The sequence below is a fragment of the Lytechinus variegatus genome, chromosome 8 (assembly GCF_018143015.1).
Source record: "Lytechinus variegatus isolate NC3 chromosome 8, Lvar_3.0, whole genome shotgun sequence".
In the NCBI taxonomy this organism is placed as follows: Eukaryota; Metazoa; Echinodermata; class Echinoidea; order Temnopleuroida; family Toxopneustidae; genus Lytechinus; species Lytechinus variegatus.
Window position 1 is genome coordinate 36,922,033 of NC_054747.1, and position 27,891 is coordinate 36,949,923.

General features: G+C 35.4%; 2 protein-coding genes across 2 annotated transcripts in view; both read right to left on the bottom strand.

The window, feature by feature from the left end:
- Positions 1-19,475, bottom strand: part of LOC121419690 (SID1 transmembrane family member 1-like) — a 43,059-nt gene extending 23,584 nt beyond the window's left edge. The window contains exons 1-8 of the mRNA XM_041614150.1: positions 19,215-19,475; positions 6,866-6,987; positions 5,871-6,026; positions 4,664-4,709; positions 3,456-3,554; positions 2,042-2,128; positions 1,479-1,578; positions 691-756 (exon numbers count right to left, since the gene is read on the bottom strand). Of these exons, the coding sequence (XP_041470084.1) occupies positions 691-756; positions 1,479-1,578; positions 2,042-2,128; positions 3,456-3,554; positions 4,664-4,709; positions 5,871-6,026; positions 6,866-6,987; positions 19,215-19,385 (847 nt within the window). The 5' untranslated portion in view covers positions 19,386-19,475. The remainder of the gene's footprint in view (positions 1-690; positions 757-1,478; positions 1,579-2,041; positions 2,129-3,455; positions 3,555-4,663; positions 4,710-5,870; positions 6,027-6,865; positions 6,988-19,214) is intronic.
- Positions 19,476-22,073: 2,598 nt separating this feature from the next.
- On the bottom strand, positions 22,074-26,683 carry LOC121419691 (integumentary mucin A.1-like). The gene is made up of 2 exons (XM_041614151.1): positions 26,614-26,683; positions 22,074-23,244 (listed from the first exon to the last, which is right to left on the bottom strand). Exons 1-2 carry the CDS (start codon positions 26,681-26,683, stop codon positions 22,253-22,255), a joined length of 1,062 nt encoding a protein of 353 aa, XP_041470085.1. The 3' UTR covers positions 22,074-22,252.
- Between the last annotated feature and the right edge of the window lie 1,208 nt (positions 26,684-27,891).

A 27,891-nucleotide genomic window follows, 5' to 3' on the forward strand; every position in this document is an offset into this window, starting at 1 on the left:
GGGGGATAGAAAAAAGGTTGCATTATTGTTTTGAAACATGAAAGGAATTCTCCGGCTCCCACCCTTGTCTTTCTCTCTCCCTCACACACACACAGATGGGGGAGGGGTCAATTTATTTCTGAAGTCATGACCTCTCCTGATAAGGGAACCACTGCCTTCTTCTTTGTTTCCCCAAAAGTTTCATTGGCTATCCGAAGGTCCAATCAGCTCAAGTGAGCTTGGTTGTGTGTTTTCTTATTGTTTTGTGCACATAGACAATGAACTCATTTTGTGTATCGAGGGCAAGGTTGGGTGGGATTTTAAAAAATTCGGAGCGCTTTCATGTTGGTGTGTAACTGTGAATGTAATACAATCATTGATTATTTTGCTAATCGATTGGTGATTGGCGGCATGCCAATCGAACCATTCGATCAATCGATGTTTACTCCCAGGCCTAGCATTTATGTGCATTTGTGTGGGCTTAAAAATACGCCACAATGGGGCTTCCTTGGCGTCTCTATTTGATGAAAAGGCCGTCGCTTCCGCGCGGTACCCACCCCCCGGGAGTGGCAGCACAAGTCCCCGACATGGGTGAATTTTTTCTGGCGAGAACGCTGAGTAGATTGCCCAATTAGATTGCAGGGATTTTGGTATCTATGCTATACATGTAAAGAATGATAAATATGTTTGCACAGACAATAAAATACTCACTTTCCAGTGTGTGCTTCACTCTCAGGGTCACAATCTTTGTCCGTGGAGACGAACCTGAATATTGAGCTGGAGGAGTATAAAAGAGAATTTTTATTCAGTTGTACAACTTTATAAGAGGGGATACTTAATTCTATACCCCCCTTCCTCCTCCCCTTCTTCCTTCTCTTCTCCTCTTATTTGATTTGATTTTTCTAGAACTCTTAAATGACAATAGTGTCATCTTAAAAAATCAATTAGAAAACACGGAATATAGATTTTCATAAATTCCACTATGGTTTGTTTTAATTTCATTCAAATTTCTTCATTTATCGGTCAAGCCCCACATTACATTACAGAATTACTCAAACGTAAAATCCAATCACACAGTCGAAGCCTGCGAAGTTCCACTGATGAATTATCGTTTCAGATCCCTTTTCACAAAACAAAAGTCACACTCGGTGATCGTGCATTTGCACTTGCTGCTCCCAAACTATGGAATAGCCTGCCAATTGATATAAGAAGCTCTCCATCCTTGGCTCTATTCAAATCAAAATTAAAAACATATCTCTTTAGTTAAGAAAATATGCTGTGTAGACATAAGTAAAAAGAGCTATGAACAAGCGCAGCTGAATAGATCCATATAAAAGCTGCGCTATACAAAGTTATTAATGTTATGTTTATGTTTAAATGACATAAACCAAATCACAACATTTTCTTTCAGCTCCACCTCCTTCAAACTAACATATATGTTGATGTGACATACATGTATTGCCAATTTGAATCTTACATAAAGAATTCAGATTTCTCACCTTCAAGAGGAGTCAGTGTCCGGTAGTTATTGTCACACATATTGTCATTCGGATGGACAACCACTACAACGTAAAAGAATCCTGATTTATACATGTCTCTCTGTCAAGATGAAAAATATGAATAAAAAGATAATAAAATTTTGTAAACAAGATAACTACATGAATAACATTTTATAAACAAAGGAACTATATAGATTATAATCAAGAGAATAACATTTTGAACGAGATAACTAGTACACTACAATAAAGAGAACATTTTAAAAACACGAGAACTGATGTAGATGACAACAAACAGAATACCATTTAATAAACAAGATAACTGAAATATAATCATTGTTTTCAAATTAGTCATTAATTTATGTCAACAATGGATGAAAATTTGGAAATCATTGCCCATTTCATTAAATATATTTTCATGGCAACTTTGCAACTGTATGTATACTAGAGGACCAATGCTCTATTGCACATCAAATCAAGGAACATTCATGAGTGATTTCAACTGATATTAAAGTTGAAAGACATTGTGAATTTTTGATGATTTGTTTTTCCCTCTCTTGACTTACTGTGACTGTGATTGCGGCCTGTTTTGTCATCGTCTGAAAGATTCCTTCATTGTACCTCACAGTGGAAACATCATCAAAGATCGGACACTGAGGTGAAAAGGAAAATATCATGCAATCTCTAACTTTGTGAAAGTATTGATTTAACAGAGAACAGAAAAAATAGACAAGAGAATGAAAAAGAATGGGTGAAATGGAAGCAGTTATTTCATGGCAAAAATTATTTTGTTTGGTATTTCTAGCACAAAGTATTCAAGTGAAGATAAACCTGTATGTTACATAATGAGCATTTCTTAATATTGTTATATTTTTCTCTCTTTTACAACCAATCTTGAAGCTTTACAGCAATGCCACCATTGATATATATTAATCATGACACAGGTACATCACACATGCAATAAATGGGTTTGGATATGGTCCAATTACATATAATTTTTTTTCTTTAGTATTTCGTATGATTTAACCCTATCTAGGCCGGGGGGGGGCCTCGGAGGCCCCCCCCCTCAACGAATCGCGCGATATTTTCAACGCGCAAATTTTTTTGACCGCGCCGCTCGCTGACTTTTTACTTTCAAGTCTTGCGCAACTTTTGAGACCAATTTTGCGTCACCCGGGTACGTGGTTTTGAAATTACGCAACATTATGTAAGTGCATGTCAGACCAAAAATTGCTCAAAAACGTGATTTCGTGTACAAAGTCAATGCAAATTGTGTTTTCAACCAAAATTCATAAATGCATGATTATTTTTAGTTTTGCTGGTCTAAATGTATTTATTTTATGCTTTTTATGATCACAGAAGAGTCCCCAACAAATTTCATTGAAAAAACAATGAAAAACAAAAGGTCAAAAGAACAAAGAAATACATTAGAAATTGCAAAAAACAATATAATACATAAGAAAATGATTTGATATCGCAATTTTTTTCATGTACACTTGCTAAGAACACCACAAAGAGTTTCTATACCAAAAATTAGTACATTTGGAGCTTTATTTAGGGAGTTAGAGGAAAAAGAATGATTTTGCATACTAATTACGCATAAATTAGCATAATCACTTAATAGCAATTCGCATGAAAAATCTTACTATACAATCTTGTAGATTATGTCCCAGGCAACCCGCGTGCCGATTTTCGGCGCGATCGCGCGGTCGACGGCCGAGATCTTAAGGGGGGGCCTGGGAGGCCCCCCCCCGGCCATATGAACTCCCAAAATACCCCGGCCTAGATAGGGTTAATATCTGATGTGATTTCATTTGTTTTATCATTCAAAAGAAAGATACATTTTACTTATCATTCATTTAATATGAAAATAACAAAAAGAAAAAAGTATTACAATAACATTATTCTTGAAGTCTTTAATTTCTTTGACACATTCAATTTCTACCTATTGAATGGAGGAAGCAGAATAAGTCTACTCACCTGTGCATTCTGCACTGAAAGGTAGGCACATGTTGAATTCTCTGACTGGGCTTTCACCAGCACCATGTCTACTCCCTCTGGAAATTCATATTGATAATACTATACAAAAGATAATAAAAAAATAGATTTGGATATTTTGAAAACATTAAAAGGAAAGTGGAAAATAGGAGAATTGAAGGTTACCCCCTCCTCCTCTTTTCCAAAAAATAAATTCAATAAATTACATTTATCATCACAAAGCTTTCTTGCTTGGCTAATTCAATACTTTCACAGAATCTGGGTGGTCTTAATGCTAGGTTGAAAGGAAAAATATGAAATCAAGATAAAAATGAATTACTGCTCGCAAATCCAATAAGATCATGAATGGAAATACACGAATAACTCAGAATGATTTCCCCCCTGATAAAGTATACAATGACATTATCAAGTCCTAATAATTATTCTTCTATTGATAAGACTCTTTCTTTTTTAAATGTTGATCTTTCTTCTAAATAATTTTGGTTCATTCTTTTTAAAATGTGTAATTTGTTTCAGTCTAGCTTTTGAGATTGTATACTTCTCTATCAAGGGGAACAAAAGACCTCGCTATGAATGATGTTAATCTTTACTGGCTGTATATCAAATCTCAATGTCTTTCAAACTAATTAAAGACAAATAGATACTAATTAATAATCTTGCGAAAGAGGGACACTGATTTTAAGCAAATTGAATGAGAGTGATGACATTATTCATTCATTATGCTTGTTTTAATAATCAATATCAAACAAACTAACATTCAGATTCAATACAATCCAATTCATTCAAAGTAAAAGTGGCTTTTTGCTCATAGCATCACAGGACTGTGGTGCCAATGAGCATTTTTATTTTAATACCTGTAAATGTAAATTACCTTAATGAATTATTTTTTGAAGCCTTCGATCAAAAATTTCAGAGACCAGCTAAAAAAGTGATCAGCATTGATTGATACTATTGATATTATCACCAAATTATCATGATGTATTGGGTAAATTAAATGCAAAGTTTTCAAAATTCAATTCCATTAATTTATTTGACATCATTTAAAAATATACAAACAAATGCACAAGGAAAATACGATACAACAAAAAAAATAATAGAATTTAAATAACAATATAAGCAATAAGAAAATAGTACAAATGTAAAAGAAATTTTTCAAAAAATATGGCGGATGATAATATTATTCATTTTACCTGGGGCGCAGAGGGATTGCTTGAGAATGTAATGCTTCTATTGGATCTGAAAATGAAACAAGGAAATATGTTAAATTTGATAACCATAAAACAGGAAATACTAAAATGTACCTCTCTACCGGGTATATATAATGATAGTACTGAATGTCTTCTTTCATAATTAGATAACATGAATGTGAACATATTCAGAAAGATAATAACATTTAATTTGTTTAAAGTCTATGTTAAAATAACATCTTTGTTGGTGAGTTAGAAAGACACAAGAACTCAGAGTAGACAAACAAAAAAGCACTAATTCTCTTCTCAATACAATTTTTTTTTTAAATGCAAAATAAATCACAAACACTAAGGACTAGAAACTGAAAAATATGAGAGAGAGAGAGAAATAAAAAGAATGAAACTACAAACTTGATATCCATGTTATTGCAGACTTGGCTCACAAACTAATGTTTTTCAGAGATATTGAAATTGAAATCCACTGTTTTAAAATTTCTAAAATACATCTCTACAGACACTGCTCTTTTGGTGTTAAAACTGTTTAATTCTTTTCTCTTGTTGGCATGATGCACTAAACAAAATTATGATAACGCAAATAAATAATAATAATAGACAGTTCTTGTATAGCGCATAACACATTATAAATAATGTCTCTATGCGCTTCCAAAGGACTTGGATATTATTACCCTGGCTTTAGCCCCGCAGCCTTTTACAGCGCTGGGGCATTTCAAGGAATAAATTCCTACCAGGTACCCATTCACCTCACCTGGGTTCAGTGCAGCACAATGTGGATAAATTTCTTGCTGAAGGAAACTACGCCATGGCTGGGATTTGAACCCAGGACCTCTGTTTCAAAGTCCGGAGACTAATCCACTGGACCACAATGCTCCACGATTTCCATACATGTATATGCACTGTACATAAGGAATGCAAATAGGCATACATCTACACAACACTTAAACAGGTTTGATACAAAGATATTCACTGAAGTACAATTTTGTTTTTAATAGAGGTGGATTTTCATTTCATGATTTTAACTGCCCATATAATTTTCCTTATTTTTTGCTTGAAAAATATTTTTTTCATATGAAATTCTTGTGCTCTTCATGTATTCCACGATATTATTCTGTTTCTGGTATTTCAGAAAACATGCACTTTACCAGGATGAATAAGGAAACAGAAAACGTTGCCAATTTGAAATCAAACTTACTGCAGATTGAAATCAGCGACAAAGTTCCCAAGGAGGGTGAATGATACGTTATTGGCCGATGATGTGCTGACAACTACGATGATAGTTTCCTCCATGCTAGTATTCCGGTTAGAAGCATCAGGACACAGCGTCTTGCTGACGGAACGATACTTTTGGCTGCGGGCAGGGAAATGAAGACATCATACATGTATGTGCTTTAAACTGATAGTAAACTATGTTAGCTATCCACTGGGGATGTTGCAAGAAGATTTAACTACAAATCAAACATAAATCAAGTGCAAGTGTAATGCATCATTATTTTTTTTTTAAGTTTTATCTGCTTTCATTCGCCATGTAACTTTCTTGTAACGACCCATTAGTTTGATTTTTAGACTTACACTATACGCATATTTGAAATAGAACAGTGTATTGTAGCACCACATAAATATCTATAGTTGGTAGAAATCTCAGAACACAAACCGGTACATGTAAGAGTGAAATAGAAGGTAATGCAAAGACATTTTCAAACAAATGAGAAAAAAAACACATAAAACAGCATAGAAGGCCATTTCATTGAAAAGATGAAAGAAAAAATACAAGAATCTGGCAGCATTTATTCTCAAACATCAGGTAAGATATTCCAAATTGATGTACTTTGGAAAGAAGAACTTTGCTTGTAAATAACTATATTTCCGTTTAATTTTGGCTATTAACCCTTTGTGCAATGATGTTGCAATTTTGCACATTTGTACAATTAAAATCAACAATCGAAATAATCAGTTTTCTCCCCTACATGTACTTTCAAATAAGCTAATAAAAGGCAATACAGTAGTTCTTGGATAGCATCAATAGTGCAAAATGGATATTTTAAATTAAAGAAAATAACTTGGAAACAATTATTCTCCCAAAGTCATTATTATCCCCCAAAAATTAATTCAGTGTGCAAGGAGTTAAGAGTAACCCTGCACTTTGTGTAATGCCTGTGAAGCTTAAGACTATTGGAACATTTATCTTACCCATCAGTAGACACATAAGGCACAGTCCAAGACAGAACACTCCTCATTTGTTTAACCACCAGGAGGACAGGAAATTCTGGAACCGCATCATCGCTCGTGAAGTGGAAACGGATCGCTTCATCCTGATGAGATACAACAGACAATTGGAAAAGATATAATGCTTGGCTATTTTATTTTAATAATTATACTTGCTTATATAGCGCTTAACACTTACTTTGTCAGAAGTCTCTAAGCGCTCTACAGTATATGCAGCATAATTACCCTGGCTTTAGCAGTGCAGCTGTTACGCGCGCTGCGTTTCAAGGAATAAATTCCTGCCAGGTACCCATTTACGTCACCTGGTGTTAGTGTTAGCCGATCCAAGATTTGATTTTATTTGTGAAGGAACAGTTCTTTTTTCATGTGTTATCAAAATGCTAATTAGTTTATCTTATCATATTATCACAATCTTATCATATGATCACATTTACTCTACACTTCTTTTAATCATGTACATGTATGTATACCAATACTACAATTAATGTCCAGAATAGCTTCCCTCATAAAGACGATGATGATCCACAACATTTATATTGCGCCAAATTTCTGTTACAAACAGTCATAGGTGCAGAAAAAAAGCTCTGCTTTTAAATACATGTACATGTAAGTCCCTTCTTTTCAATTTCATTATCATGTTAGTTATAATTTGTAATACGTAATTAAATCTATCCAAATGTATATTCAGGTATCGTATTATGTTTACTGTCATTATTTGAAAAGGAAAATAAATTGAAACTTGAATTACAATATGAAAAAAATAGAATACAAGTCAATGTACATAAAGGTACAGCTTTCATAGAAAAGTCAAAATCAATCTACATGTAAGTGATCCTCAAATCGGCAACTATATTGTATTGTTAATTTTCAGTCAATTTCATGAATAAATGAAATACGGATAGTATACAAATAATGCACGTAAGCGCGTGCATGCAGGGCCTAATAATGAACGATGTGCGAGAAGAGCCAATGGATATACCGCACCGAGGTCCGCAGGACCGAGTGCAGTATATCCATTTGGCGAGTCGAGCACAGAGTTCATTATTTAGGTCTTCTATGCACAAGAATGCGTGCATTGTTTGTTTTATACAACCCCCCCATGTTACTGAGTTGCCCCAATGCTATATTTTATCTAAATTCTAGATAATTCCAGACATCGCACTATCCTGCACCCTGACGTCAGAGTGCAGGATAGTACTTTTGGGATGACGTCAGAGTGCAGGATAGTGCATTTTGGATGCAATAGTGCAATTCGCTGAATATCATGTGATTCGATTTGGACCAATCAGATTACAGAACATTCTTGGGAGTTGTATAATAAAAAATAAAAATGATTTCTTCTGTGTGACTGTGGTGTAATATGTCGGTCTACATCAAGTGCATTGCATGATTTTTTTTTAAATGTGTCGAAATGTTTAAAGGTATTGTTTTACTTTGTGAGCAGACGATTTAAAAAATTCTCAAACCAAGATGAAACATGTGTAAAAGTGCATGTATTAGAACTATTAAACCCTGAAAACAACCATTATTGAGAATGCAAAGCTATAACTACAAGGCAAACACAGATTTTGTAAATAGGCATCTTATAGACGCCTAAATAGTACACATAAGTGTATGGGATGAAATTAAGATGGTGTTTCCGGTCACTTTATATTTCGATTTTTTAAGCACTTAATAATTATTTTCGAACACAATTTTTTTCTGGGCTTCATTTTTGTAACATATCACAGACACAGGTGACAAGTGTGGCCTTCTAGCTCAGATTTTTAAAAAGTCAAACCAATGTTAACCAATCACTTTAAGACCTTTAAATAGCAAAATCAATAGCTTTGTTAAAAACAACTTCACTCAGTGAAGAAGGCTAGCTAGCTGAAATATTCATTCGCTGCATTTGCATCGGACAGAACACTGATCAATCAGGCCTCTTTAAATGAACCTTCCTTATAAATTATGCAGCAAGGAGAAGTAGGTGGTAAGAAGATAGACAATCAAGACATTCTGTTTATAATGCATGATAGTCAATCCAACGTCAGCATGGTTAAGTCTCGATAAAGTTGCTTCGCCAAACCAACGTCATGCTTCGTGTTTATACTGCACAGAGAATCAAAATTCAAGCACATCCTGGCGGATAACATCTATTCAAGATGATGCAAGAGAAATTTATCATCTACATGTATAAAACAAAACATATATAAAAAATCTAAAAATTTGTTAGTGAATAAAACAAACATACAAAAAAAATCTAAAAATTTGTTAACTAGTGTATAAAACAAAACATACATAAAAAATCTAAAAATTTGTTAGTGTATAAAACAAAACATACTGTACTTTCGAGGGAAAACATAACCTCTCAAATCTGAAGCATGCGCCTGATTCTGGATTCTCTACAATATTCACACAAAAAAAATAATCAGTTCACTGTCTTATGGTGGCGGATTCAAAATGTTTCCATATGGTGTAGCATGATACATATGTTTGTATTTCCTGTTTATAAATAAATGAAATATGAATTATGATCATTTCTGAGGAGGGGCCATTTACACTAGAAAATAAATCCATGCAAACTTGTAATCACTCATTCAACATCATCCCTGTGCTTTAAAGATATGATTTCAATTACTAAAATGCGATCGTAACCAGGTCAATATTGAACAATTTTTTTTCTTCAGAAATGCTATTGTTTGAGAGTGGAGTGGTTTTATTGAAACTTAAAGTTTCCAACATAATTTTTGCATTTTACATCTGTCCACGTAATGTTTAATGGTGTAAAGTGCTACTTTACCATGTTACATGTATGTGCACACTTTTATTCAGGATGTAATACGAAAAGCCCCAGGGCAATTAAAACATACATTCAAATATTAAAGCAAGCAAGCCTTCAACTTTCCTCTGGTGTGAACGGGGTATAGTAATGAAGGAAATCTGGCTTTGTCTCAATTAAGAGTAAATTACAGCCTACATGCTTGACTGACAATCAATGCACACTTCACTGCCCATCGCCCTGAGATGTTAATAAGATATACATTAGATGAACGATCGACTGGCTTCAAAAGACTTCAAGTGTTGTATAGTGTTATACTGTATGATTCGGTTAGACAGAAAGTGAAAGAAGGATTAGTACAAGTATGTGTACTGAATAGAACACTTAGAACACAATGTATCCAAATCTTTCTCTTGTGGTTAGTTTTAATTAGAAATCATCAATAAACTGAATATAATACACATTATGATTAAAAAGAAAATTATGTGGATTTCAATTTGCATACTGGTAGATGCTTTGAGAATGAGAGTTAAAGAAGGATTGATCCGATTGAACAAATTTTACTGAATAGAACGATAACGCTTTCAAAACCTGATCAAATCTGTATTGACTTTGACCTGTGGTCAGTTTAATTAAGAGTAAATTGACGAACTACTAGCTTTAAATGACTTCAAGTGATGTATATTGGTGTACTGTACATGCTTGAGTTAGAATGAAAGTGAGAGAAGGATTACGAGCATGTGCACTTAAGGGGGAAAATGACTTTAAAAATCATTTCAACTAAGTGAAGTTCTTTTGACTCACAAAATGAATTACAACAAAAATAATAACAATCAGATAATAAACAATGTTTTTTTAGCATACCAAGATAATTATACCAAGAGGGTGCTGCTTATGGTGTACAAAATACCCAACAGCACTTCCGCTTCCAAGAGTTATGACCATCAAGCCGTCTATATCATATTGGATGCAATGGTAAAGAAGGTTCAGGGTCTTCTTTTATGCAAAGAATCTGAACCAGACGGTCCCCCTCGATCGACCCCAAATTGGTTTACCAGTCAAGATTATTATTGATTTTCATAATCAGTTACATATTCAGTGCCAAGCCTGGGAACGCATGCTTATTGTCATTCAAATATTTAAAAAGAATAGTACAGACGACATTACAAATAAGGACATAATATTCAACCACAATCATTCGTGACAATTTCAAGGTCTAAGCTTTTCCCGCTATGTTCTTTTCCCACCCCTAACCCTCTCTGTCTCTCCACCTCTCGTATGTCTACTCTTCCTCCTTTTTGTAACGGTAAACCTGGCAAAACTTTAGACATAAAAAAAAAACAGCTAGACAAAAAGTAATGTTATACAATGATGAATGAGAATAGTGCAGTTTCATTTTGCTCCTGATGAATTGAATGAAAAAATATTTGTCGTTTGATTTCTTTTTAAAAAGCCTTCACGGTACACTTCCAACGAATTCGTAAATAGCATTGTTGGGCCGATAAAGACATAATGATATGGTGAAATGCCTAAACGTGACATGCACTTCTAATTTAATCTATGTACATGCGGGGGCTTTTAGACAATTCATTGCATCGGGGTTTGAGGCTGGCCATATTTTACCTAGAGCTGTCATTTTTACCTCTCCCATTATGACCTCTGTCGTTTTTAATACCTCTGCCATTTTTACCTCTGCCACTTTTACCTCTGCCATTTTTACCTCTGCCATTATTACCTCTGCCAATTTTACCTCTGCCATTATTATCTCTGCCATTTTTATCTCTGCCATTATTACCTCTGCCATTTTTACACCGAGCCGGCCAGATGGTGATGTATGAGTAAAATATCGTCTGAAAACATGATTTATAACAAAATATATCATATCTTATGTAATTTAGGTGATAAATACTGTATTTCAACATTCAAAATGGCTGCCAGTGGCGTAAAGAGTATTATGTACAAGGGCAAAAAAAGAGTGACAAGAGTGAGCACTAAAATGCATATAATTAAGATAAAATAGTGGAATACTGACTAAAAACATCATTGTTATTTGTTAATATGCCATTTATGTGATAAATGCTGTATTTTGACATTCAAAATGGCCGCCATAATCCCTATATTTATTATGTACAATGCGAATGGAGAAACTAATTTTCACAAGAGTGAGATTCATAAAATGCTTATGACTGTGATATAGAAATATAGAAATATTGTCTTAAACATGATTTCTAACTAAATACATCACATACATGTATTTGTTGTGGAGGTAATAAATGCTATACTTTGACATCCAAAATGGCTGCCATAGGTCCTAAAAGTATTATGTACATTGTAACATTGGACATATAATTTTGACATAATATGGCTTTGTTTGACTCTAAATATTGCCTAAAATTGTGAATTCTGATGCAAGGGTGAAATGTTGTCTAAAACCATGGTTTCTAACAAGATATATCATAATGTTGTGTATTTAGTGCTGCACTTTTAAATTGAAAATGGCCACCATAGGCCCTTATCGTATAATATACAATGTAGACAAATAATGTTCACAAAAAGGGCATATGGCAGCCATTTTGAATGTTGAAATACAGTATTTATCACCTAAATTACATAAGAGATATAAATCGTGTTTTCAGACGATATTTTACTCATACATCACCATTTGGCCAAGCAAAGCCAAATTCTGTTGAAATAATTTGTTCCCATTCACATTGTGCATAATATCATAAGGGCCTGTATTGGCCACTTTGACTTTCCAAAAACAGTATTCATCACTGGCAGAATAAATGATATCTCTTAATATAAATTATGCTTTCGGACAATATTCTACTCATAGATCACTAATGCTTGCATTTATGGTGCTCATATTGGTTTCCCACTTTGCATTGTGCATAATACTGTTAATGTCTATGGCGGCCAGTTTGAAAGTAAAACTACAGTATTTAACACAAACTTTAAACCTGAATGATATATTTCGTTAGAAAATATGTTTTTAAACAGTATCCATTTAGATTATCACATGCATTTTAGTGATCACTCTTGTGATTTCTTTGCCCCTCTTTCTCGTTGTGTGCATAATACTTTTAGGGCCTTTGGCAGCCATTTTGAAAATCAAAATACAACATTCATCACAATACATGGCATATTGATGATATATTTCGTTAACAGTTATGTTTTTAGTCAGTATTCCACTCGTGTAATCTTAATAATATGCATTTTAGTGATCACTCTTGTGAATTTTTTGGCCCCCATTGCGATTGTACGCAATACTGTTTGGGCCAGTGGCGGCCATTTTAGATATCAAAATACAGAAATCTTCCCATTTATGATATAATGAATGATATATCTCGTTAGTAATAATGATTTGCATATATCACTTCGTTCATACATCGCGATTTTTTGCAGTTTAGTGCTCACTTTTGCAAAAGCTAGGTAAGTTTTCCCTCTTTATATCGTACTTAATAGAGTATACAATGGACTTTGGCGGCCATTTTGAATATGAGGAAAATAAATATTTTGTCAAAAATTAATTTTTCAGAGAGTATCTCACTCCTGCCACACAATTTCATGCATTTCGTAGCAAATGTGTGGACAATTTTAGGATTTTTATGGGTAATTTGCATATTTTGGCAGCCATATTGGATTTTGCCAATTTGCGGAAAATGCTCAAGGTTACACGAGTGGCATCATTCAGATTCGTAATCAGCACCCTCGAATTGACAAGAAACCATTAAAAAATATTGTAAAAAAAAAAGGCAACACCTCTTCTATCCTGGACTAAGAGGGTCGTGGGTTCGAATCCCAGCCATGGCGTAATTTCCTTCAGCAAGAAACTCATCCGCACTGTGCTGCACTCAACCCAGGTGAGGTGAATGGGTACCCAGTTAGGAAGAAATTCCTTGAATGCTTGAGCGCCTAGGAAGCTCAGCTAAATCCAGGGTAATAATAATAACAGGGCCCGCTGGTAGAACAGTTTTCAGAACTGAAGTGGCTTACATGTACGTGGGTAAATATTATTATTATTATTATTATCATTATTACATATATACTGGTTTTAAATGCTTTTAGAGTGCGAGTGAAAGAAGGACTGAACAATTACTGAATAGAATGCTATCAAAATCTGATCAAATCTGTATTGACTTTACCCTTTGGTGAGTTTATTTCTAGTAAATTAAAACCAAACACTAAATAAACTACTACATGTAGCTTTAAATTACTGTACTTGACGTGATGCATACTGGTATAGATGAATTGGTTAGATAGAATGAAAGCGAAAGGAATACAAGCATGTGTACTGAATAGAGCACTCAGTCAAACACAATGTATTCAAAACTGTGACTTTTAATTCCCTTGTGGTGATTTAATTATCATCAGCAATTTGATGTTAATTATTAAACAAACAGCTTTATGTTGATTTCAAGTGGTACTGGTTTAGATACTATAAGAGTGAAAGTACACAGCTTCAGACTAGAACACTGTCATGTATTCAAAGGGAAAATTGCCAATTCGTCTAATGCCAACTCGTCCACTCACCACATGGTCTACTTTCATTTAGTCTAATGCCATTCCGTCCATCATCATTCATTTGGTCCAAAAACCATTTGGTCCAATCATCATTTTGTCTAATCACCATTCCGTCTGTGACCAATCCTTCTCATAACCAGTTGGTCTAATATCCATTTCATTTTCATTCATTTTGCACAATAAACACTGATTCCAATTAGACCAAATGATACTAATTAGACCAAATGGTATATGGACTATAAAAAAATGGCTAGTAGACCAATTGGTTATGAGACGAAATGGTGAGTGGACGAATTGGCAATTAGACCATATGGATAGTGGAAAATACATGTAGTAGAAAATTACACATTTTTGCATAAATTTACCATTTTGTGGAACTTTCACATTCATTTGATGTCTTTACCTACATGTATGTTGGGGTTCAATTTTTTTCATAAATGAGGATAATGAATAAAATCCTATTTCGGAATAAGTAAGAACACAATAGCACCAGACAGTACATGCATCGTCTTGCTGCCTCAAAACCCAACAATAAGTCATGTGAAATGTTTTTTTGGGTTTTTTTTCAGTTTGTAAGAGCACACCCTACATGTATGCCTGTTACAATCACATATAATTTGTCAAAAATGAATAACAATAACCAACACAAGTTCTTGATAATTGAATGTGCATGTACTGTGAAAGACATTCACCAGAGAGCTATTTTTTAGGAGAAAACAAGGTTTGAAGTTCAGGATTCACCCAAGCATGGAATGAACACAATAGTGCAATCTTTTATAACCTTTAAAAGTACTACAAGTATTAAAGACTGTACCAGTGCAATTTTAAAGAAATACATGTACATAAGAAATTCAATAACGTCATAGATCCAAGCTTGATGGGCCGACATTTCCTTTTTAATATCAAGATAAATTTTTCTTCACATGATACTATTATTATTATTCTTGCTTGATTTATTGCCCTGAACCATTATGACCCCAGTAGGTGTTCGCAGCCATATTCTTCCTGTCTGTTTGGTCGCAATTACGCTGCAAAGTGTTGATGCATTCTGTATTTACTGCAGAGCTGCCAACCTGAAAAAGAACATTTCAGTATTTTAAAGTTGAAAATCAGTATTTCGGTGAGGAAATCTGTATTTAAAAGAAAAATACACTGTACTATAGGACAACACATAAAGCTGAAACTTTAGAAATCAGTATTTTACATTAAACTATCAGTATTTTTCTCACTTTTCAGTACTAAATACTGAAAATCAGTACTACTTGGCAGCTCTGGTACTGTATCTTCATTGGTTGCAAACAGAACAATTTGGCTGCGCACATTCACCAGGATTAGAACGTAGGTGTCAAAGAAACTTTTGTATCTCATCTTAATTCTACAAAATGTTGAAAGTTACAACGAAGGACTGTACTCTGATACACATTAAATCTAAGTTTCTAATTTTACTTTTTAAAGACAATTTGTTTGTTTTCGCTATTTACAGAGAACCTTCACTGGCAAATTATCATATTGCTTTGAGTGACAGAAAAAAATCAATGACTCTACCTTGTATTATGAACACATTCAATATGATACTAAGAATTTGTCTTTTTCTTGTTGCATGGCTGTAGGCAGCGGGGGGAGGGGGTTGGTGGCGGGGGCATAATACCACAACATACATTGCACATGTAGTACCACAACACGTCAAATGACGAGATGAATACCGTACATATGAATATTAGTTGGGCAGACAGGGGTGTAATGCAGCCACAATGCGTAGTCTTTGCCAGATCAGACGTATCGCTTGCGTTCAAAGACAATAGACCAGTTCGTAGTTACTTCATGGACAATTTTGGTCAAATGACCTTTCATTTCTTTCATTATGATAGGCAGATTTCAAAGCAAGATATTACGTAAGCTTGCCTTACATATCAGGATGAAGAAATTGAATAGACTAGGTGCACACCAATGAACACTTTATAAAGGTATTTGTTGCATTTTTATTTCCTACTTTGAATGCATATCATAGCATGTTGTACAATGTACTTGACAAACTGTGAAATACCAGTCGTTCGTGGAAGCATTGTTGTTTTTTCGTGGATGTAAATGAAAACGACAATTCAAAATCTTGAATATATGAATAAGCAAGAGATCAAAGTTGGTGCTTATCTCATTAGATTTTAAACCACCATTTCACTTTCGTACAAATGACATTCCTCTGATCATGCGCAGAATATTTTGATCATGCGCAGAAAGGAACTACGAACTGGCTTATAACTGCAGCCTAGGTCTAGATTATAGGCTATGCTTGCAGCAGCTCTGACCATTACCTGTACATGTATGTACCTAGGTCTAGTAGTTCTAGAAAATAGAGCAAACAGAATGTGCATAATGCAATGTACACATCAAAATAATCATAAAAAGTGTCAAAAATTGTCAATTCTATCATTATCAAGACAATAAATTAAATTTATCACTGAACAGGTGTTATACCTGACATCAACAAACAAGAACAAAATATATATGTAGATCTAAATTTTGGCGAGGAAGGGCCTATCGAGGCTAGCACAGTCAATTCACTCACTTCATTTTTACACAAGAGGGCCTAATTTATACATGTACATTGATCATCACATAAGATTTTACACTGAGTTTAGTAAATTATGTATAGACCCTGTAGGGCTGTTTAGAGCATAGAGTCTGCTACCGTACGTATATAATTTGGCCCAGAGGATCAAAACCTGGGGGGGGGGCAGTGAAATTATTTTGATGGGGGTGTGCCTCACAAAACCCTGAAATGGACATCTACATTGTAAGGATCTGACCACCAGGGTAAAACTCAGGGTCTTGGGAACCAAATATATACCAGGCGATGTGATAGGCTAACAACCCTTCTGTGCAGCCGGCACTGTACTATAAGTCCCATCTAGCTTCATTTTAACATGATGCTGACTCTCTTTCAAAGGAATGCATGATCTAGATTTTAAACACTCACATGTATTGCGAGGTTAGTATTAGTATACTAACCTCGCACCATGAACCGCGTTTGGCATTTTAGCAGTGGATTTCTAACTAGTGGGTCGCGCGTGCTGCGATCTTACTTCTGGTGTCCACAACGCACGATTTCTATGGCTTGATTTTTCTGTGCGCGCTGGCATGTAATGAACCCTTGAGTGGATTTTAAAGGGCTTTTAAAACCGTCAACGTTGACATTCATAACATATATTTTTCTAGGAGGAAAAGAAACGATGCATGTCATCTCAATTTCTCTTCTTCTTCTTAAGGTTACAATACATCTGCCTCCTTCAGGGTTGAACCATTCACATGTATTGCGAGGTACTATTAGGTATACTAGTAACCTCGCACCATGAACAGCGCCTGGCAGTGGATTTCTAACTAGTGGGTCATGGGTGCTGGGATCTCACTTCTAGTTCTGGTGTCCACAACACACGACTTCTATTGCTTGACTTTTCTGTGCGTGGCGGCATGTAATGAATCCTTGATTGGGTGGGGTAGAACTTAAGATTTTTGCAGATTCTCATTCATTTTTGTCAAAAGTTTAGGTCAACAAGAATCAAAATTTTGAAAAGGTGATTCCCATTCCAAATACAGTGACCTGAATCATCTCTTTACATACCGTATCCATGGGCACCAGTATTCAACCCGGCATGATTCAAAGATTTTGACATATTCCCCCTAATATTTAGAAATAGGGAATTTATCTTAATTTCATACATTTGTTATTTCCAGGGTAGTCTGTTGTCTGTATTTTCATTATCAATCTGTTGACTGTGTGCGTGGAGGATCAAATTATGCGGCGATGGCCTTTTGCACTGAATGGCACTAGTATTCAACCTAGTGAGGATAGATAGCGAATCTTAAAATGGTTTAGATTGCTAAATTAGATCTAGATCTATGTAAGTCTCTGGCTTTGATTATTTCCGTGTTTGGTCTCATCTCAAATGGTCTACCGGAGTACCGGTAGTCCATAGTCGGATGGGACAAGGGCAGATTGAGAGACAGGGTCTTCTTTCATTGCTAGGTTGAATACTAGTGCCGACGGATTGAATACTAGTGCGAAAAACCATCGCCGTAAATTCGATCGCCTGTGCACACAGTCTACGGGTTGAAGAAAAAATAACAGAAAAGGAATGACCAGCAATTGCTCTTGGAAATAAGGCGGGTTTGAAATTCAGGTAAATTTTATATTCCTATAGGCCTATACAGATATATTTTGAGGAAACTCTCCAAACGGGTTGAATATTAGTGCCCTTACGGTACATGTAAGTTACATCGCTACAGGGGGGTGTATAATGCACTGGCACGACTGGTGCACCCGGCGCCCGTGCCGCCAGGCTAGCTGCATGCACGTTCCGTAGCGTAGAGCCGAGGGCGAGGGATGCATGTATACGCACTTACTCTGTAGCCAGTAGTAGTACTAGGCGACCCTTTCCTTCCGAATCCAAGGACCCGTTCATGCCGTTTAACGTTTTTGTAAAACTTTTACAAAACATGACAAAAATTTGTAGTTCCAAAGCCTGTTCCGAGGACCCTCCCTTTTACAATAAGCCCGCTCCAAGCCCCCCCCCCCCCCAGGCATCGAAAGAACATTTTATAAGATGGCTAAATAATTTGCAGCTTGCCGATTGGTCAAAGCGTACCACGTGATCATTCGCGAAAAGTGTCTATCCCTGCACGCCCGTGCGAATTGCACGCACCCAAATTGTCTAACCCACGGTAAGTGCAAGTTCAAAATTTTGATATGTGATTTAGATCTATTTCATTATCTTTTCTTCTCATATAAGGTGCTTAAAATTGCGTTCGAAATTACTTAGCCATCTTATAAAAGGAATAACGCATTTACCCGTCGTTTTTCAGCGATATGCAGTGCACTCGAGCGAGGTTTCTTCTTCGCATGCACACTCCACACTCGCCGGAGTGCGCATGCTCAGAAGAAACCTCTCGTGCACTGCATACTCGCTAAACAACTCCGCGGAATGCGTTATTCCTATAATCATCATTTAGATATCAATCGGGTTGCATACGTACCACGGACGTGTTGTGTGTGAACGTGTACAGCATATCGTTCCCTTCCGATACCTTTCCCGAGTAAGTTTTGTTGAAAACCGCTTCGATTCCCGGACTCGACGTGGCACTGCAAAACAGGGGACCTACATTCAGAATGAAGCCGAAGTATATGAAGATTCTGAAAATATCCATCTTCGGACTCGTCTCCGCTTTGTGATTGAGTTTACAATGTATGTTTTGTGTTTGTTTTTTACAACAAACTTGTGACAGCTGCTCGGTTGATCATGTGAATTAATTAATGTTGTGGACGGTCGATTTTTTTCCCCGTTTCGGTAAAACGCCCTCTATCGCCAAATCAAAGGAAATGAGGGGGAAATCCCTAAAATCATGTAAACAAAACCTGGGTGGAAGGTATGATGAAGGTACTATGAATTCGAAGGTACTAGTACCTGTCTACCCAAAACTATCTTCTTCCATGCAAGACAAGCTGACCACTAAACTGTTACTCTTCCCGCACAAGATCCACATCTTTCGTACCTCCTTTCTCTCTTCTCTCTCTTGAATGTGTAATTGTATTGTATCACCGATACTACTCTGAGGAAGTGCTTTGTGCTCTTATAATTATTTATGCAACAATACAGCAACCAGCTGTAGATCTCCGGGATCAGCGGAGGAAGAAAAAGATGAGGAGATACCGGTGGTGGTGTTATAAACCTTAGATAATAATAAATTTACCAATAGAAATGTTTAATCATGGACGGATCCCAATGCCCAAAGTTTTACGCAATTGGCATGATTGTTAGGTAAAGACGTTTGTTTATGTTTAACAGTTTTTTTTTATGTGGAAAATTATGTTTTAGCAATTTTATACACAGACCCACTAACTTTTTGGCTCGACATTTTGTTCGTTACTCCCCTTTCAGCTTGTAAACAGCGCTAAACAATGAATTCAGTTTCAGCCCCCCGCCCATTTATTAAATCTTGATTTTACCAGTCACTGTATTTCCTGGACGAGTAATCAAAAGCATACAGTTATTTTTCAAAATTTATAATTTGTTTTCCAACCTTTGGCTCTGTTGCACACAGAGTTTCAATCAACACCTTGAATCACCCCCACTCTATTTCGTACCTATTTGCTGGGGTTGATCTATTTCATTTCACTTTCATTACTTTCTTTCTGATATTTTACTATCACCCCTTTTTCTCCACTGTTTCAAATTTTCTTATTATTTGTCAAATTATTTTCTTCCTCATAAATCACTTTTTCTCTCATTTTTCATAATTTCCCTTCTAATACGCTCTCCCTTGTTCCACGTATTCACCTTTCTCCTATCATCTCCATTTTAAGGAAAGGAAATCCAATTTCTTCCACCTTTTTGAAAATTTCCTTCTTTATTTCCTTTTTCTTATTGTCGTTTAATCTCTCTACCCCCTTTCTCCCTCTCTATCACTCTATCTATCACTCTATCTATCTATCTATCTATTTATCTGTCTGTCTGTCTGTCCGTCCGTCCGTCCGTCCGTCCGTCTATCTATCTATCTATCTATCTGTCTGTCTGTCTGTCTATCTATCTACCTTCCTATCTATATATTCATCTGTCTATCATTATCTATCCACCCATCTATCTATCCATCTATCTACATACATATTTGTCTATTTCCTATCTCCCTCTATTTCTCTGCCTCCTCTTCTCTCTATCCCCTCATAAAGAGCTCAAATATTCACAATCTACTCAATCCTAACGCTTATACGCTTAAAAAAAAACAAATGAATAGAAACGAATTCCCACAATTGAAAGACGATTAAAAACAATGTAAGTAAACATGATTCATCGTTTTTTTATTTCTAATTCAGCGTTGAAAAAGAAAATATCAACAAGCATATTTTTTAATTCAGCGTTAAATGAAGGCAATAATATTAACATGCTTTGCAAAATGCAAGCTGCTTTTTTTAAGTCAGCGTTGTATGAAGAGAATATAAACAAACCGGTTGTTTGATATTAACAGTTTCATACGCTTGTTATTTTATCATTTGTGTGACAGAAGCCGAATGACATACAATAATAGCTTGTCAAGAAATAAATACGATTTGAATTTTACAGAAACAATTATTCTACTAACATTCACGCAGGTACACAAACATACATACGAATGAGCTTAAACAATAATAAATATGCATATTTTAATATTCACATATTAATTCAATATTACTCCCCAAAAATATATCAGAAAGTCATACATGCATGTACTAGGATATTACTTCAGCTGCTTAACGTGTAAAAACAGGGGGGGGGGGCAAAGCACAAGGGCGGGCGGTTTACAATAAAACGTCTTTTACTTTGGCGATTGTCTTTTTCAATGGTGAATAATTATGTTCATGAAATTCTGCTTCTATAATTGATATCTGCGATATATATATTTTAGAAATAAATTCCAGGTGATTGACGAAAGCTCAAAAAGCTCATAAATACAAACAAAAAAATTGGTAAACTTTCTCGATCAGGTTTGTCTAACAATTCGCACGAGGGGGTTTAAGCAGGCGTACAGCTTACAATATTATAGCAGCAATAAAACTGGCCAATTTAGGACCACACTGCAAAAACTCCGGTGTTGATTTAACACCAGCCCAGAATCTATATATAACCACACCAGAAAAGTGTTGAAATAACACCAGGTTGGAATCAAACTGATGCTCTTTTAATACTAATTCGTGTTGTATAAACACATATCTGGTGTTAGACCAAAACCAAACTGGTGTTGTGTAACACTTCTCTGGTATGGACAGATATAGATTCCGGCCTGGTGTTAAATCAACACTGGAGTTCTTGCAGTGCAATTATGTGAGCTATGTTTAACAATGCTACGCATGCAAAATTCCTACATGCACTTAGCTCCAATGGAGGCAGTGTGTTGTTCGGATAATGAAAAATAGTTTCCGAGCCTTGAAAAGCTAAAATCATACCCCTTCCAGCATTTGGTCACAGATTCCTTTGTTCTTTATGAGATTAAACTTTTCAGTGTTTTTTCTTAATTTGCTCCAATTATCCCCCCATTTAGTATCACTCTCCTGGGCAGATATCTCCTCGACGTATACACATGGTAGTACTTGGTGGAGTGGTAGGTGTGGTAGGAGTCGAAGGGGTAGTTTGTGTCGTAGGGGTCGTAGGTGTCGTCGTAGTAGCAGGTGTTGTAGGAGTCGTAGGTGTCGTCGGTGTTGTAGGGGTTGTTGGTGTCGTAGGAGTTGTAGGAGTAGTTGGTGTGGTAGTTGTCTTAGGTGTCGTCGGTGTTGTAGGCGTGGTTGGTGTCGTAGGTGTTGTAGGAGTCGTAGGTGTTGTAGGGGTCGTAGGTGTGGTAGGAGTAGTTGGTGTGGTAGGAGTCGTAGGTGTCGTGGTAGTAGTAGGTGTTTTAGGAGTAGTTGGCGTCGTCGTTGTTGTTGGCATAGTAGTCGTAGGGGTAGTTGATGTCGTTGGCGTCGTAGGGGTCTTTGGGATGGTAGTAGTTGTAGGAGTGGTTGGGATTGTAGGCGTTGTAGCTGTTGTAATTGTCTTTGAAGTGGTTGGTGTAGTGGGAGTGGTAGGTGTGGTTGGAGAGCTGGATGTGATGGGAGTTGCCGTTGCTTTCTGCGTCGAAGGAGTGGCTGTCGTCGAAGTGGCTGGCTCCGTAGTTTCAACTCGGACTGTAGGCGTCATAGAGGGTATCACCGTCGTTTCTAGTGGTGTTGGTGGTGGTGGTGGCAGCGGAGTTGTCGCCGCCGTGCGAGCTGATGTAACGCTTGGTGGCATGGTTCTGGGAAGTGCTGTCACTGTTGTGGTAGGAAGGGTTGCCGAGGGATATGTCTTTCTGAAACGCTCGTCGGATGAATCATTGCTCTCACTTCTGCTACCACTTCTGCTACCACTGCTGCTACCGCTGCTGCTACCACTTCTGCTACCAATACTGATTCCACCGCTGCTGCTACCACTCTTGCTTCCCGATCGTTTCTGATATCTCCTACCACCGATGAGGGCCAAGTCGGAGAAGAGAGATCCGATCCTGCGTTCAGCTGGATGAGCTTTGGAAAATAAACAAAATGAAATACAGATATTTAAAAAAGAAAAGTCACATTATGTTGAGTTGATTCCGATAATACAAAACAAAACACAGCAAACAAACCTTACATATGAGAAATTCAACAAAGGTTAATAGAACTGTATAATTATCAAGATATGTGTTTTTTGTCTATTCTCTCTTTTTATACTTCCTCTCCCGATTTCACCATTGTTAAAGTCTGTTCAAGGTGGAAATTGTAATTAGTCGAAAGAAAGAAAGAAAGAAGGAAGGAAGGAAGGAAGGAAGGAAGGAAAGAAGGAAGGAAGGAAGGAAGGAAGGAAAGAAGGAAGGAAGGAAGGAAGGAAGAGAGAGAGAGAAAGAAAGAAAAAAGAAAGAAGGGCAAGGCATGGCAAGCAAAAGCAAGAACTGAAGAAAATATTATTAATTCGAATGAAAAGCTTAAAAGCTTATATTATACTAAATACTTATTATCATTCATGAATTCCTTTAACACACACGATTTTTTTAAAGACATGGCTCAGACTAATTGTTTAAAGTATGGCTGAAGATGATTGATGCATAGAAAATTATTTCATTTGCAAGGGATCTTAATCAATTTTCCCCGCGTGAGCCAACACGTTAGAAATTTTGGCCAACATTTATTTTTAGTTCTAGCGGCCCCGTACCGTTTCGCCCCTCAGCTCAGCTTTCCCAAATCTAATTTTGTGGTTTTGGCTCACAAACAAATGCTCAGGCGAGGGAACATTTCATGAAACATATAGTCGGTGACTTTAATTGACTATTTGTTATAAGCTACTGAAATCCTGCTGTCTGATTGGTTTAGGCAAGGAGCTCCTTGGTTTAGGGTAAACATATTAGTGGAAATCACTTTTGGATGTGCTTCATGAAACACTCCACATCCAAACAATTTTATCTTTTGAACGATTTTGGGACGATTAATTCTAAAAGCATGAGCAGTTTTGCTTTGTTTTTTTTTAGTTCATTATTGCAAACCATTACATATAAGATGATAAAAGTTAATAAAGATCAGTTTTAAAGGGGAAGTTCACCCTGACAAAAAGTTTATTGTAAAAATAGCAGAAAAAATAATAAAAAATATTGCCGAAGGCTTGAGAAAAATTCACCAAATAATTAAAAAGTAATTAGAATTTCAATTATTTGATTTGTGACGTCATATGCGAGCAGCATTCCTACATAGCGAATGGTAAATAATCAATGAAATGTCATTTTCTCATAAAATTGAAAATGTTTTTCACGGTACCTTTTGTATATCAATAGACAAATTACTTCACACCCGATCATGAATAGAAAACAAAATTAAGTCATCAGGAACCATACAGAATTTGAAATTCATGCATTTTATATTACATAACACATTGGGCAGCTGCTCGTTTATGACGTCACAAATCCAAAACTTTGAACTCTAATAACTTTCTTACTCTTTAAAGGGGAAGTTCACCCTGAAGAAAACTTTGTTGTAAAAATAGTAAAAAATATTGGTGAAGGTTTGAGGAAAATCTGTTAAAGAATAAGAAAGTTATTAGAGTTCAAAGTTTTGGATTTGTGACGTCATAAACGAGCAGCTGCCCCATGTGTTATGTAATATAAAATGCATGAATTTCAAATTTTATATGGTTGCTGATGACTTAATTTGTTTTCTATTCATGATCGGGTGTGAAATGATTTATCTATTGATATACAAAAGGTACAGTAAAAACCATTTTCAATTTTCTGAGAAAATGACATTTCATTGATTTTTTACCATTCGCTATGTAGGAATGCTGCTCGCATATGACGTCACAAATCAAATAATTGAAATTCTAATAACTTTTTAATTATTTGATGATTTTTCTCAAACCTTCGTCAATATTTTTTATTATTTTTTCTGCTATTTTTACAATAAACTTTTTGTTAGGGTGAACTTCCCCTTTAACGGATTTTCCTCAAACCTTCACCAATATTTTTTCGATATTTTTTCTGCTATTTTTACAACAAAGTTTTCTTCAGGGTGAACTTTCCCTTTAAGTCTGATAGCAGAAATAACTTTATCTATCACTATGAATAGTGAATGAGAAAATAAAATTTACTTTAGCGTAAAAGCTTTGTTTTTTAAAGAAAAGTCTTCAGTCTGTTTTTTTTTTATTCCTTTAATTTTCATTATGACCAGGTATTTCAAATACTCTGTATGATTCTCTATCTTATTTCGCAAATTAGATTACAATTAATATAGTTTGATCACAAGTGCAACATTTGCATAACTTATACAAAATTGTTCAATTTAAAAAAATACAAAATGTGGGAATATAAGAAAAAAAGAACGTTCGTCTTCTTTATGTCCGATTTCGATGTAATTTGCACCATTTTGCCAGTTTTATTTTCCATTATTTCAAGTCAAGCAAATTTATGGCAAATAAAACATTCGAGAACTTTAAGAAAATAACCTCAATGTCTAGAAGTTAGACTATAGTAAGAGCGGCAAAACGGAAGCTCATTAGCATAGGATTATGGGAAGGCTCATGGAGATGAACATTGACTCCTTTAATGCGTTGATTCGTGAAGGTCACATCGTGAGGCACTGTTCTCATTTTTTCTGGATTATTTTTTTTAGAGATTGCATTCAATGTTGGCTAAATTGAATAACTTCATTACAGCCGATATTTGTTAGCTTGAATGTAAACATGGTCAAGGCTGTAACGATGCAAATTTGTTCTGTATATACTTGACATGTTTCACAATGATATAGCAATTAATGAAAGATTAATTAGTAATATTGATGAGAGGTTTATTTACTCATCTAACACAATTTACAGCCCAAAAGTAAGAAATCCCCAATTTAAGAATATCCCATTTGTTTTCAGTGAAACACATGTTTCGTATAGAACTTTGGGAGAAATGTTCCTGCACTTATTCTTCTGTGTTTAAACTGAAGGGAAAAACACGAAAAGAAAATAATAACAGTCAATTGCACAATGGCAAAAATGTTAAATATTTAAATAACAATAGCATGAAACTGAAAAAAATAGTTTTCAAATTAAAGGAAGGGGTCGAAGAGGAAGAAGAAGAAGAATAAGAAGAAGAAGGAGAAAATAATAATAAGAAGAAAAAGAATAAGAAGAGGAGGAAGAAGAAGAAGTAGAAAAAGAAGAAAAGAAGAAGAACAACAACAAACAAGAAGAAAAGAACGGTGACTATTAAGAAGAAGACAAGGAAGAAAAATAAAAAGAAGAAGAAGAAGAAATAAAAAGAAAAGAAGAAGAATAAACAAAGAAGAAAAGAACGATGACTAAGAGGAGGGGGGGGGGGAGGAAAAACAAAGTGAATAGGAAACGGAGGAAAGGGAAATGAAAAAAAATCGAAAGAAGAAACTTACCATCTGCTGCTTCATTATGTAACAGAGATGATAAATGCAGTAAGATGGAGATCATATATCCAAGGTTCATCTATGGAAAATAGGAAACTCTGACAAAATAGAGATCATAATCAATAAGTCATGGGGGAAAAAAATTTAAAGGCATAACATTGACCTTTTAAAGAAAATTCAATTTTCTATATCAGTATCTTCTTAATATTAATTCATATTTACATCTAAATATCGTTTTCTAAAGAGAAGCTTTTCCAAAAAGGACTGGTACCAAAATGCAAGTGGGTTATCTGGGAATGGATCATCAAGAAATAATGTTTCCTTTATCTATTATTTCACTTATTGTGAAATTTGTTTTAATTAATCTGAATTGTACTTTTCTTCACACTTGTTATTTGTAATGTATTAATATATCAGGGTGACCCCTTTATAAGCGTCGCTTCCCCGGGGTCTCCGAATTATCTATTTGTTGTTATTTTTTCTGATACTTTGTTAATAACGTATATTGTACGTTTTTTTTTTAAATCCTTTTTATGGTTGAATAAATAAATGAATTTAATTTAATTGAACCAAACTTTTACATTTGAATAATCATAACAACACATGGGGAAATTATAATACGTTTTAAAATGTTTCAAATGAAATTCGAGGAGGGGAGTAGAAGGAAAAGAAAAGCTAGGATAAAGAAACAAAATAATGACAAGAATGAAATCAAATCAAATCAGAAAGAAATCATGGAAAGAAAAACAAATAAAACAGCTCCTGAATTCGTTTTTTAACAGTAAATAAAAGATAACCAGTTCGAGAAACTGACAAAAGACCGCAAATAAATCAAAGAGCTCTTTGGACATAAAACAGGAAGATGGAAGGCGGGATTGTTGGAAAGAGAGAGAGGGGGGGGGGGGGGGGGTGGAGGGGGAGGGGTGAGGGAAAAGGGATGAGAATTAGAAATGAGAGTGGAACAGAGTGAACCCCCCCCCCAAAAAAAAAAATATATATATATATCTTTCACCAATAGGATCGACACCTTGACTGTATTGCATTCCACAGATTCTATTAATTCATTTCGGTTATTGCGGGCCTACTTTTGGGTAGGTTTAGCTAGAACCAGTAATCAGAATGATTTGCGAGATTAGTGGTATATTCAGGAATTATGAAGTAACCACTGTCATCATTCGATTACGTGCACACAAAATCGTAGAGAAGCTGATTCGAGCTTTGTTATCACTTTACATCAGAAATTAATTCTGTTGAATTAACAAGTGAAACACAACGCAACAAGGGACA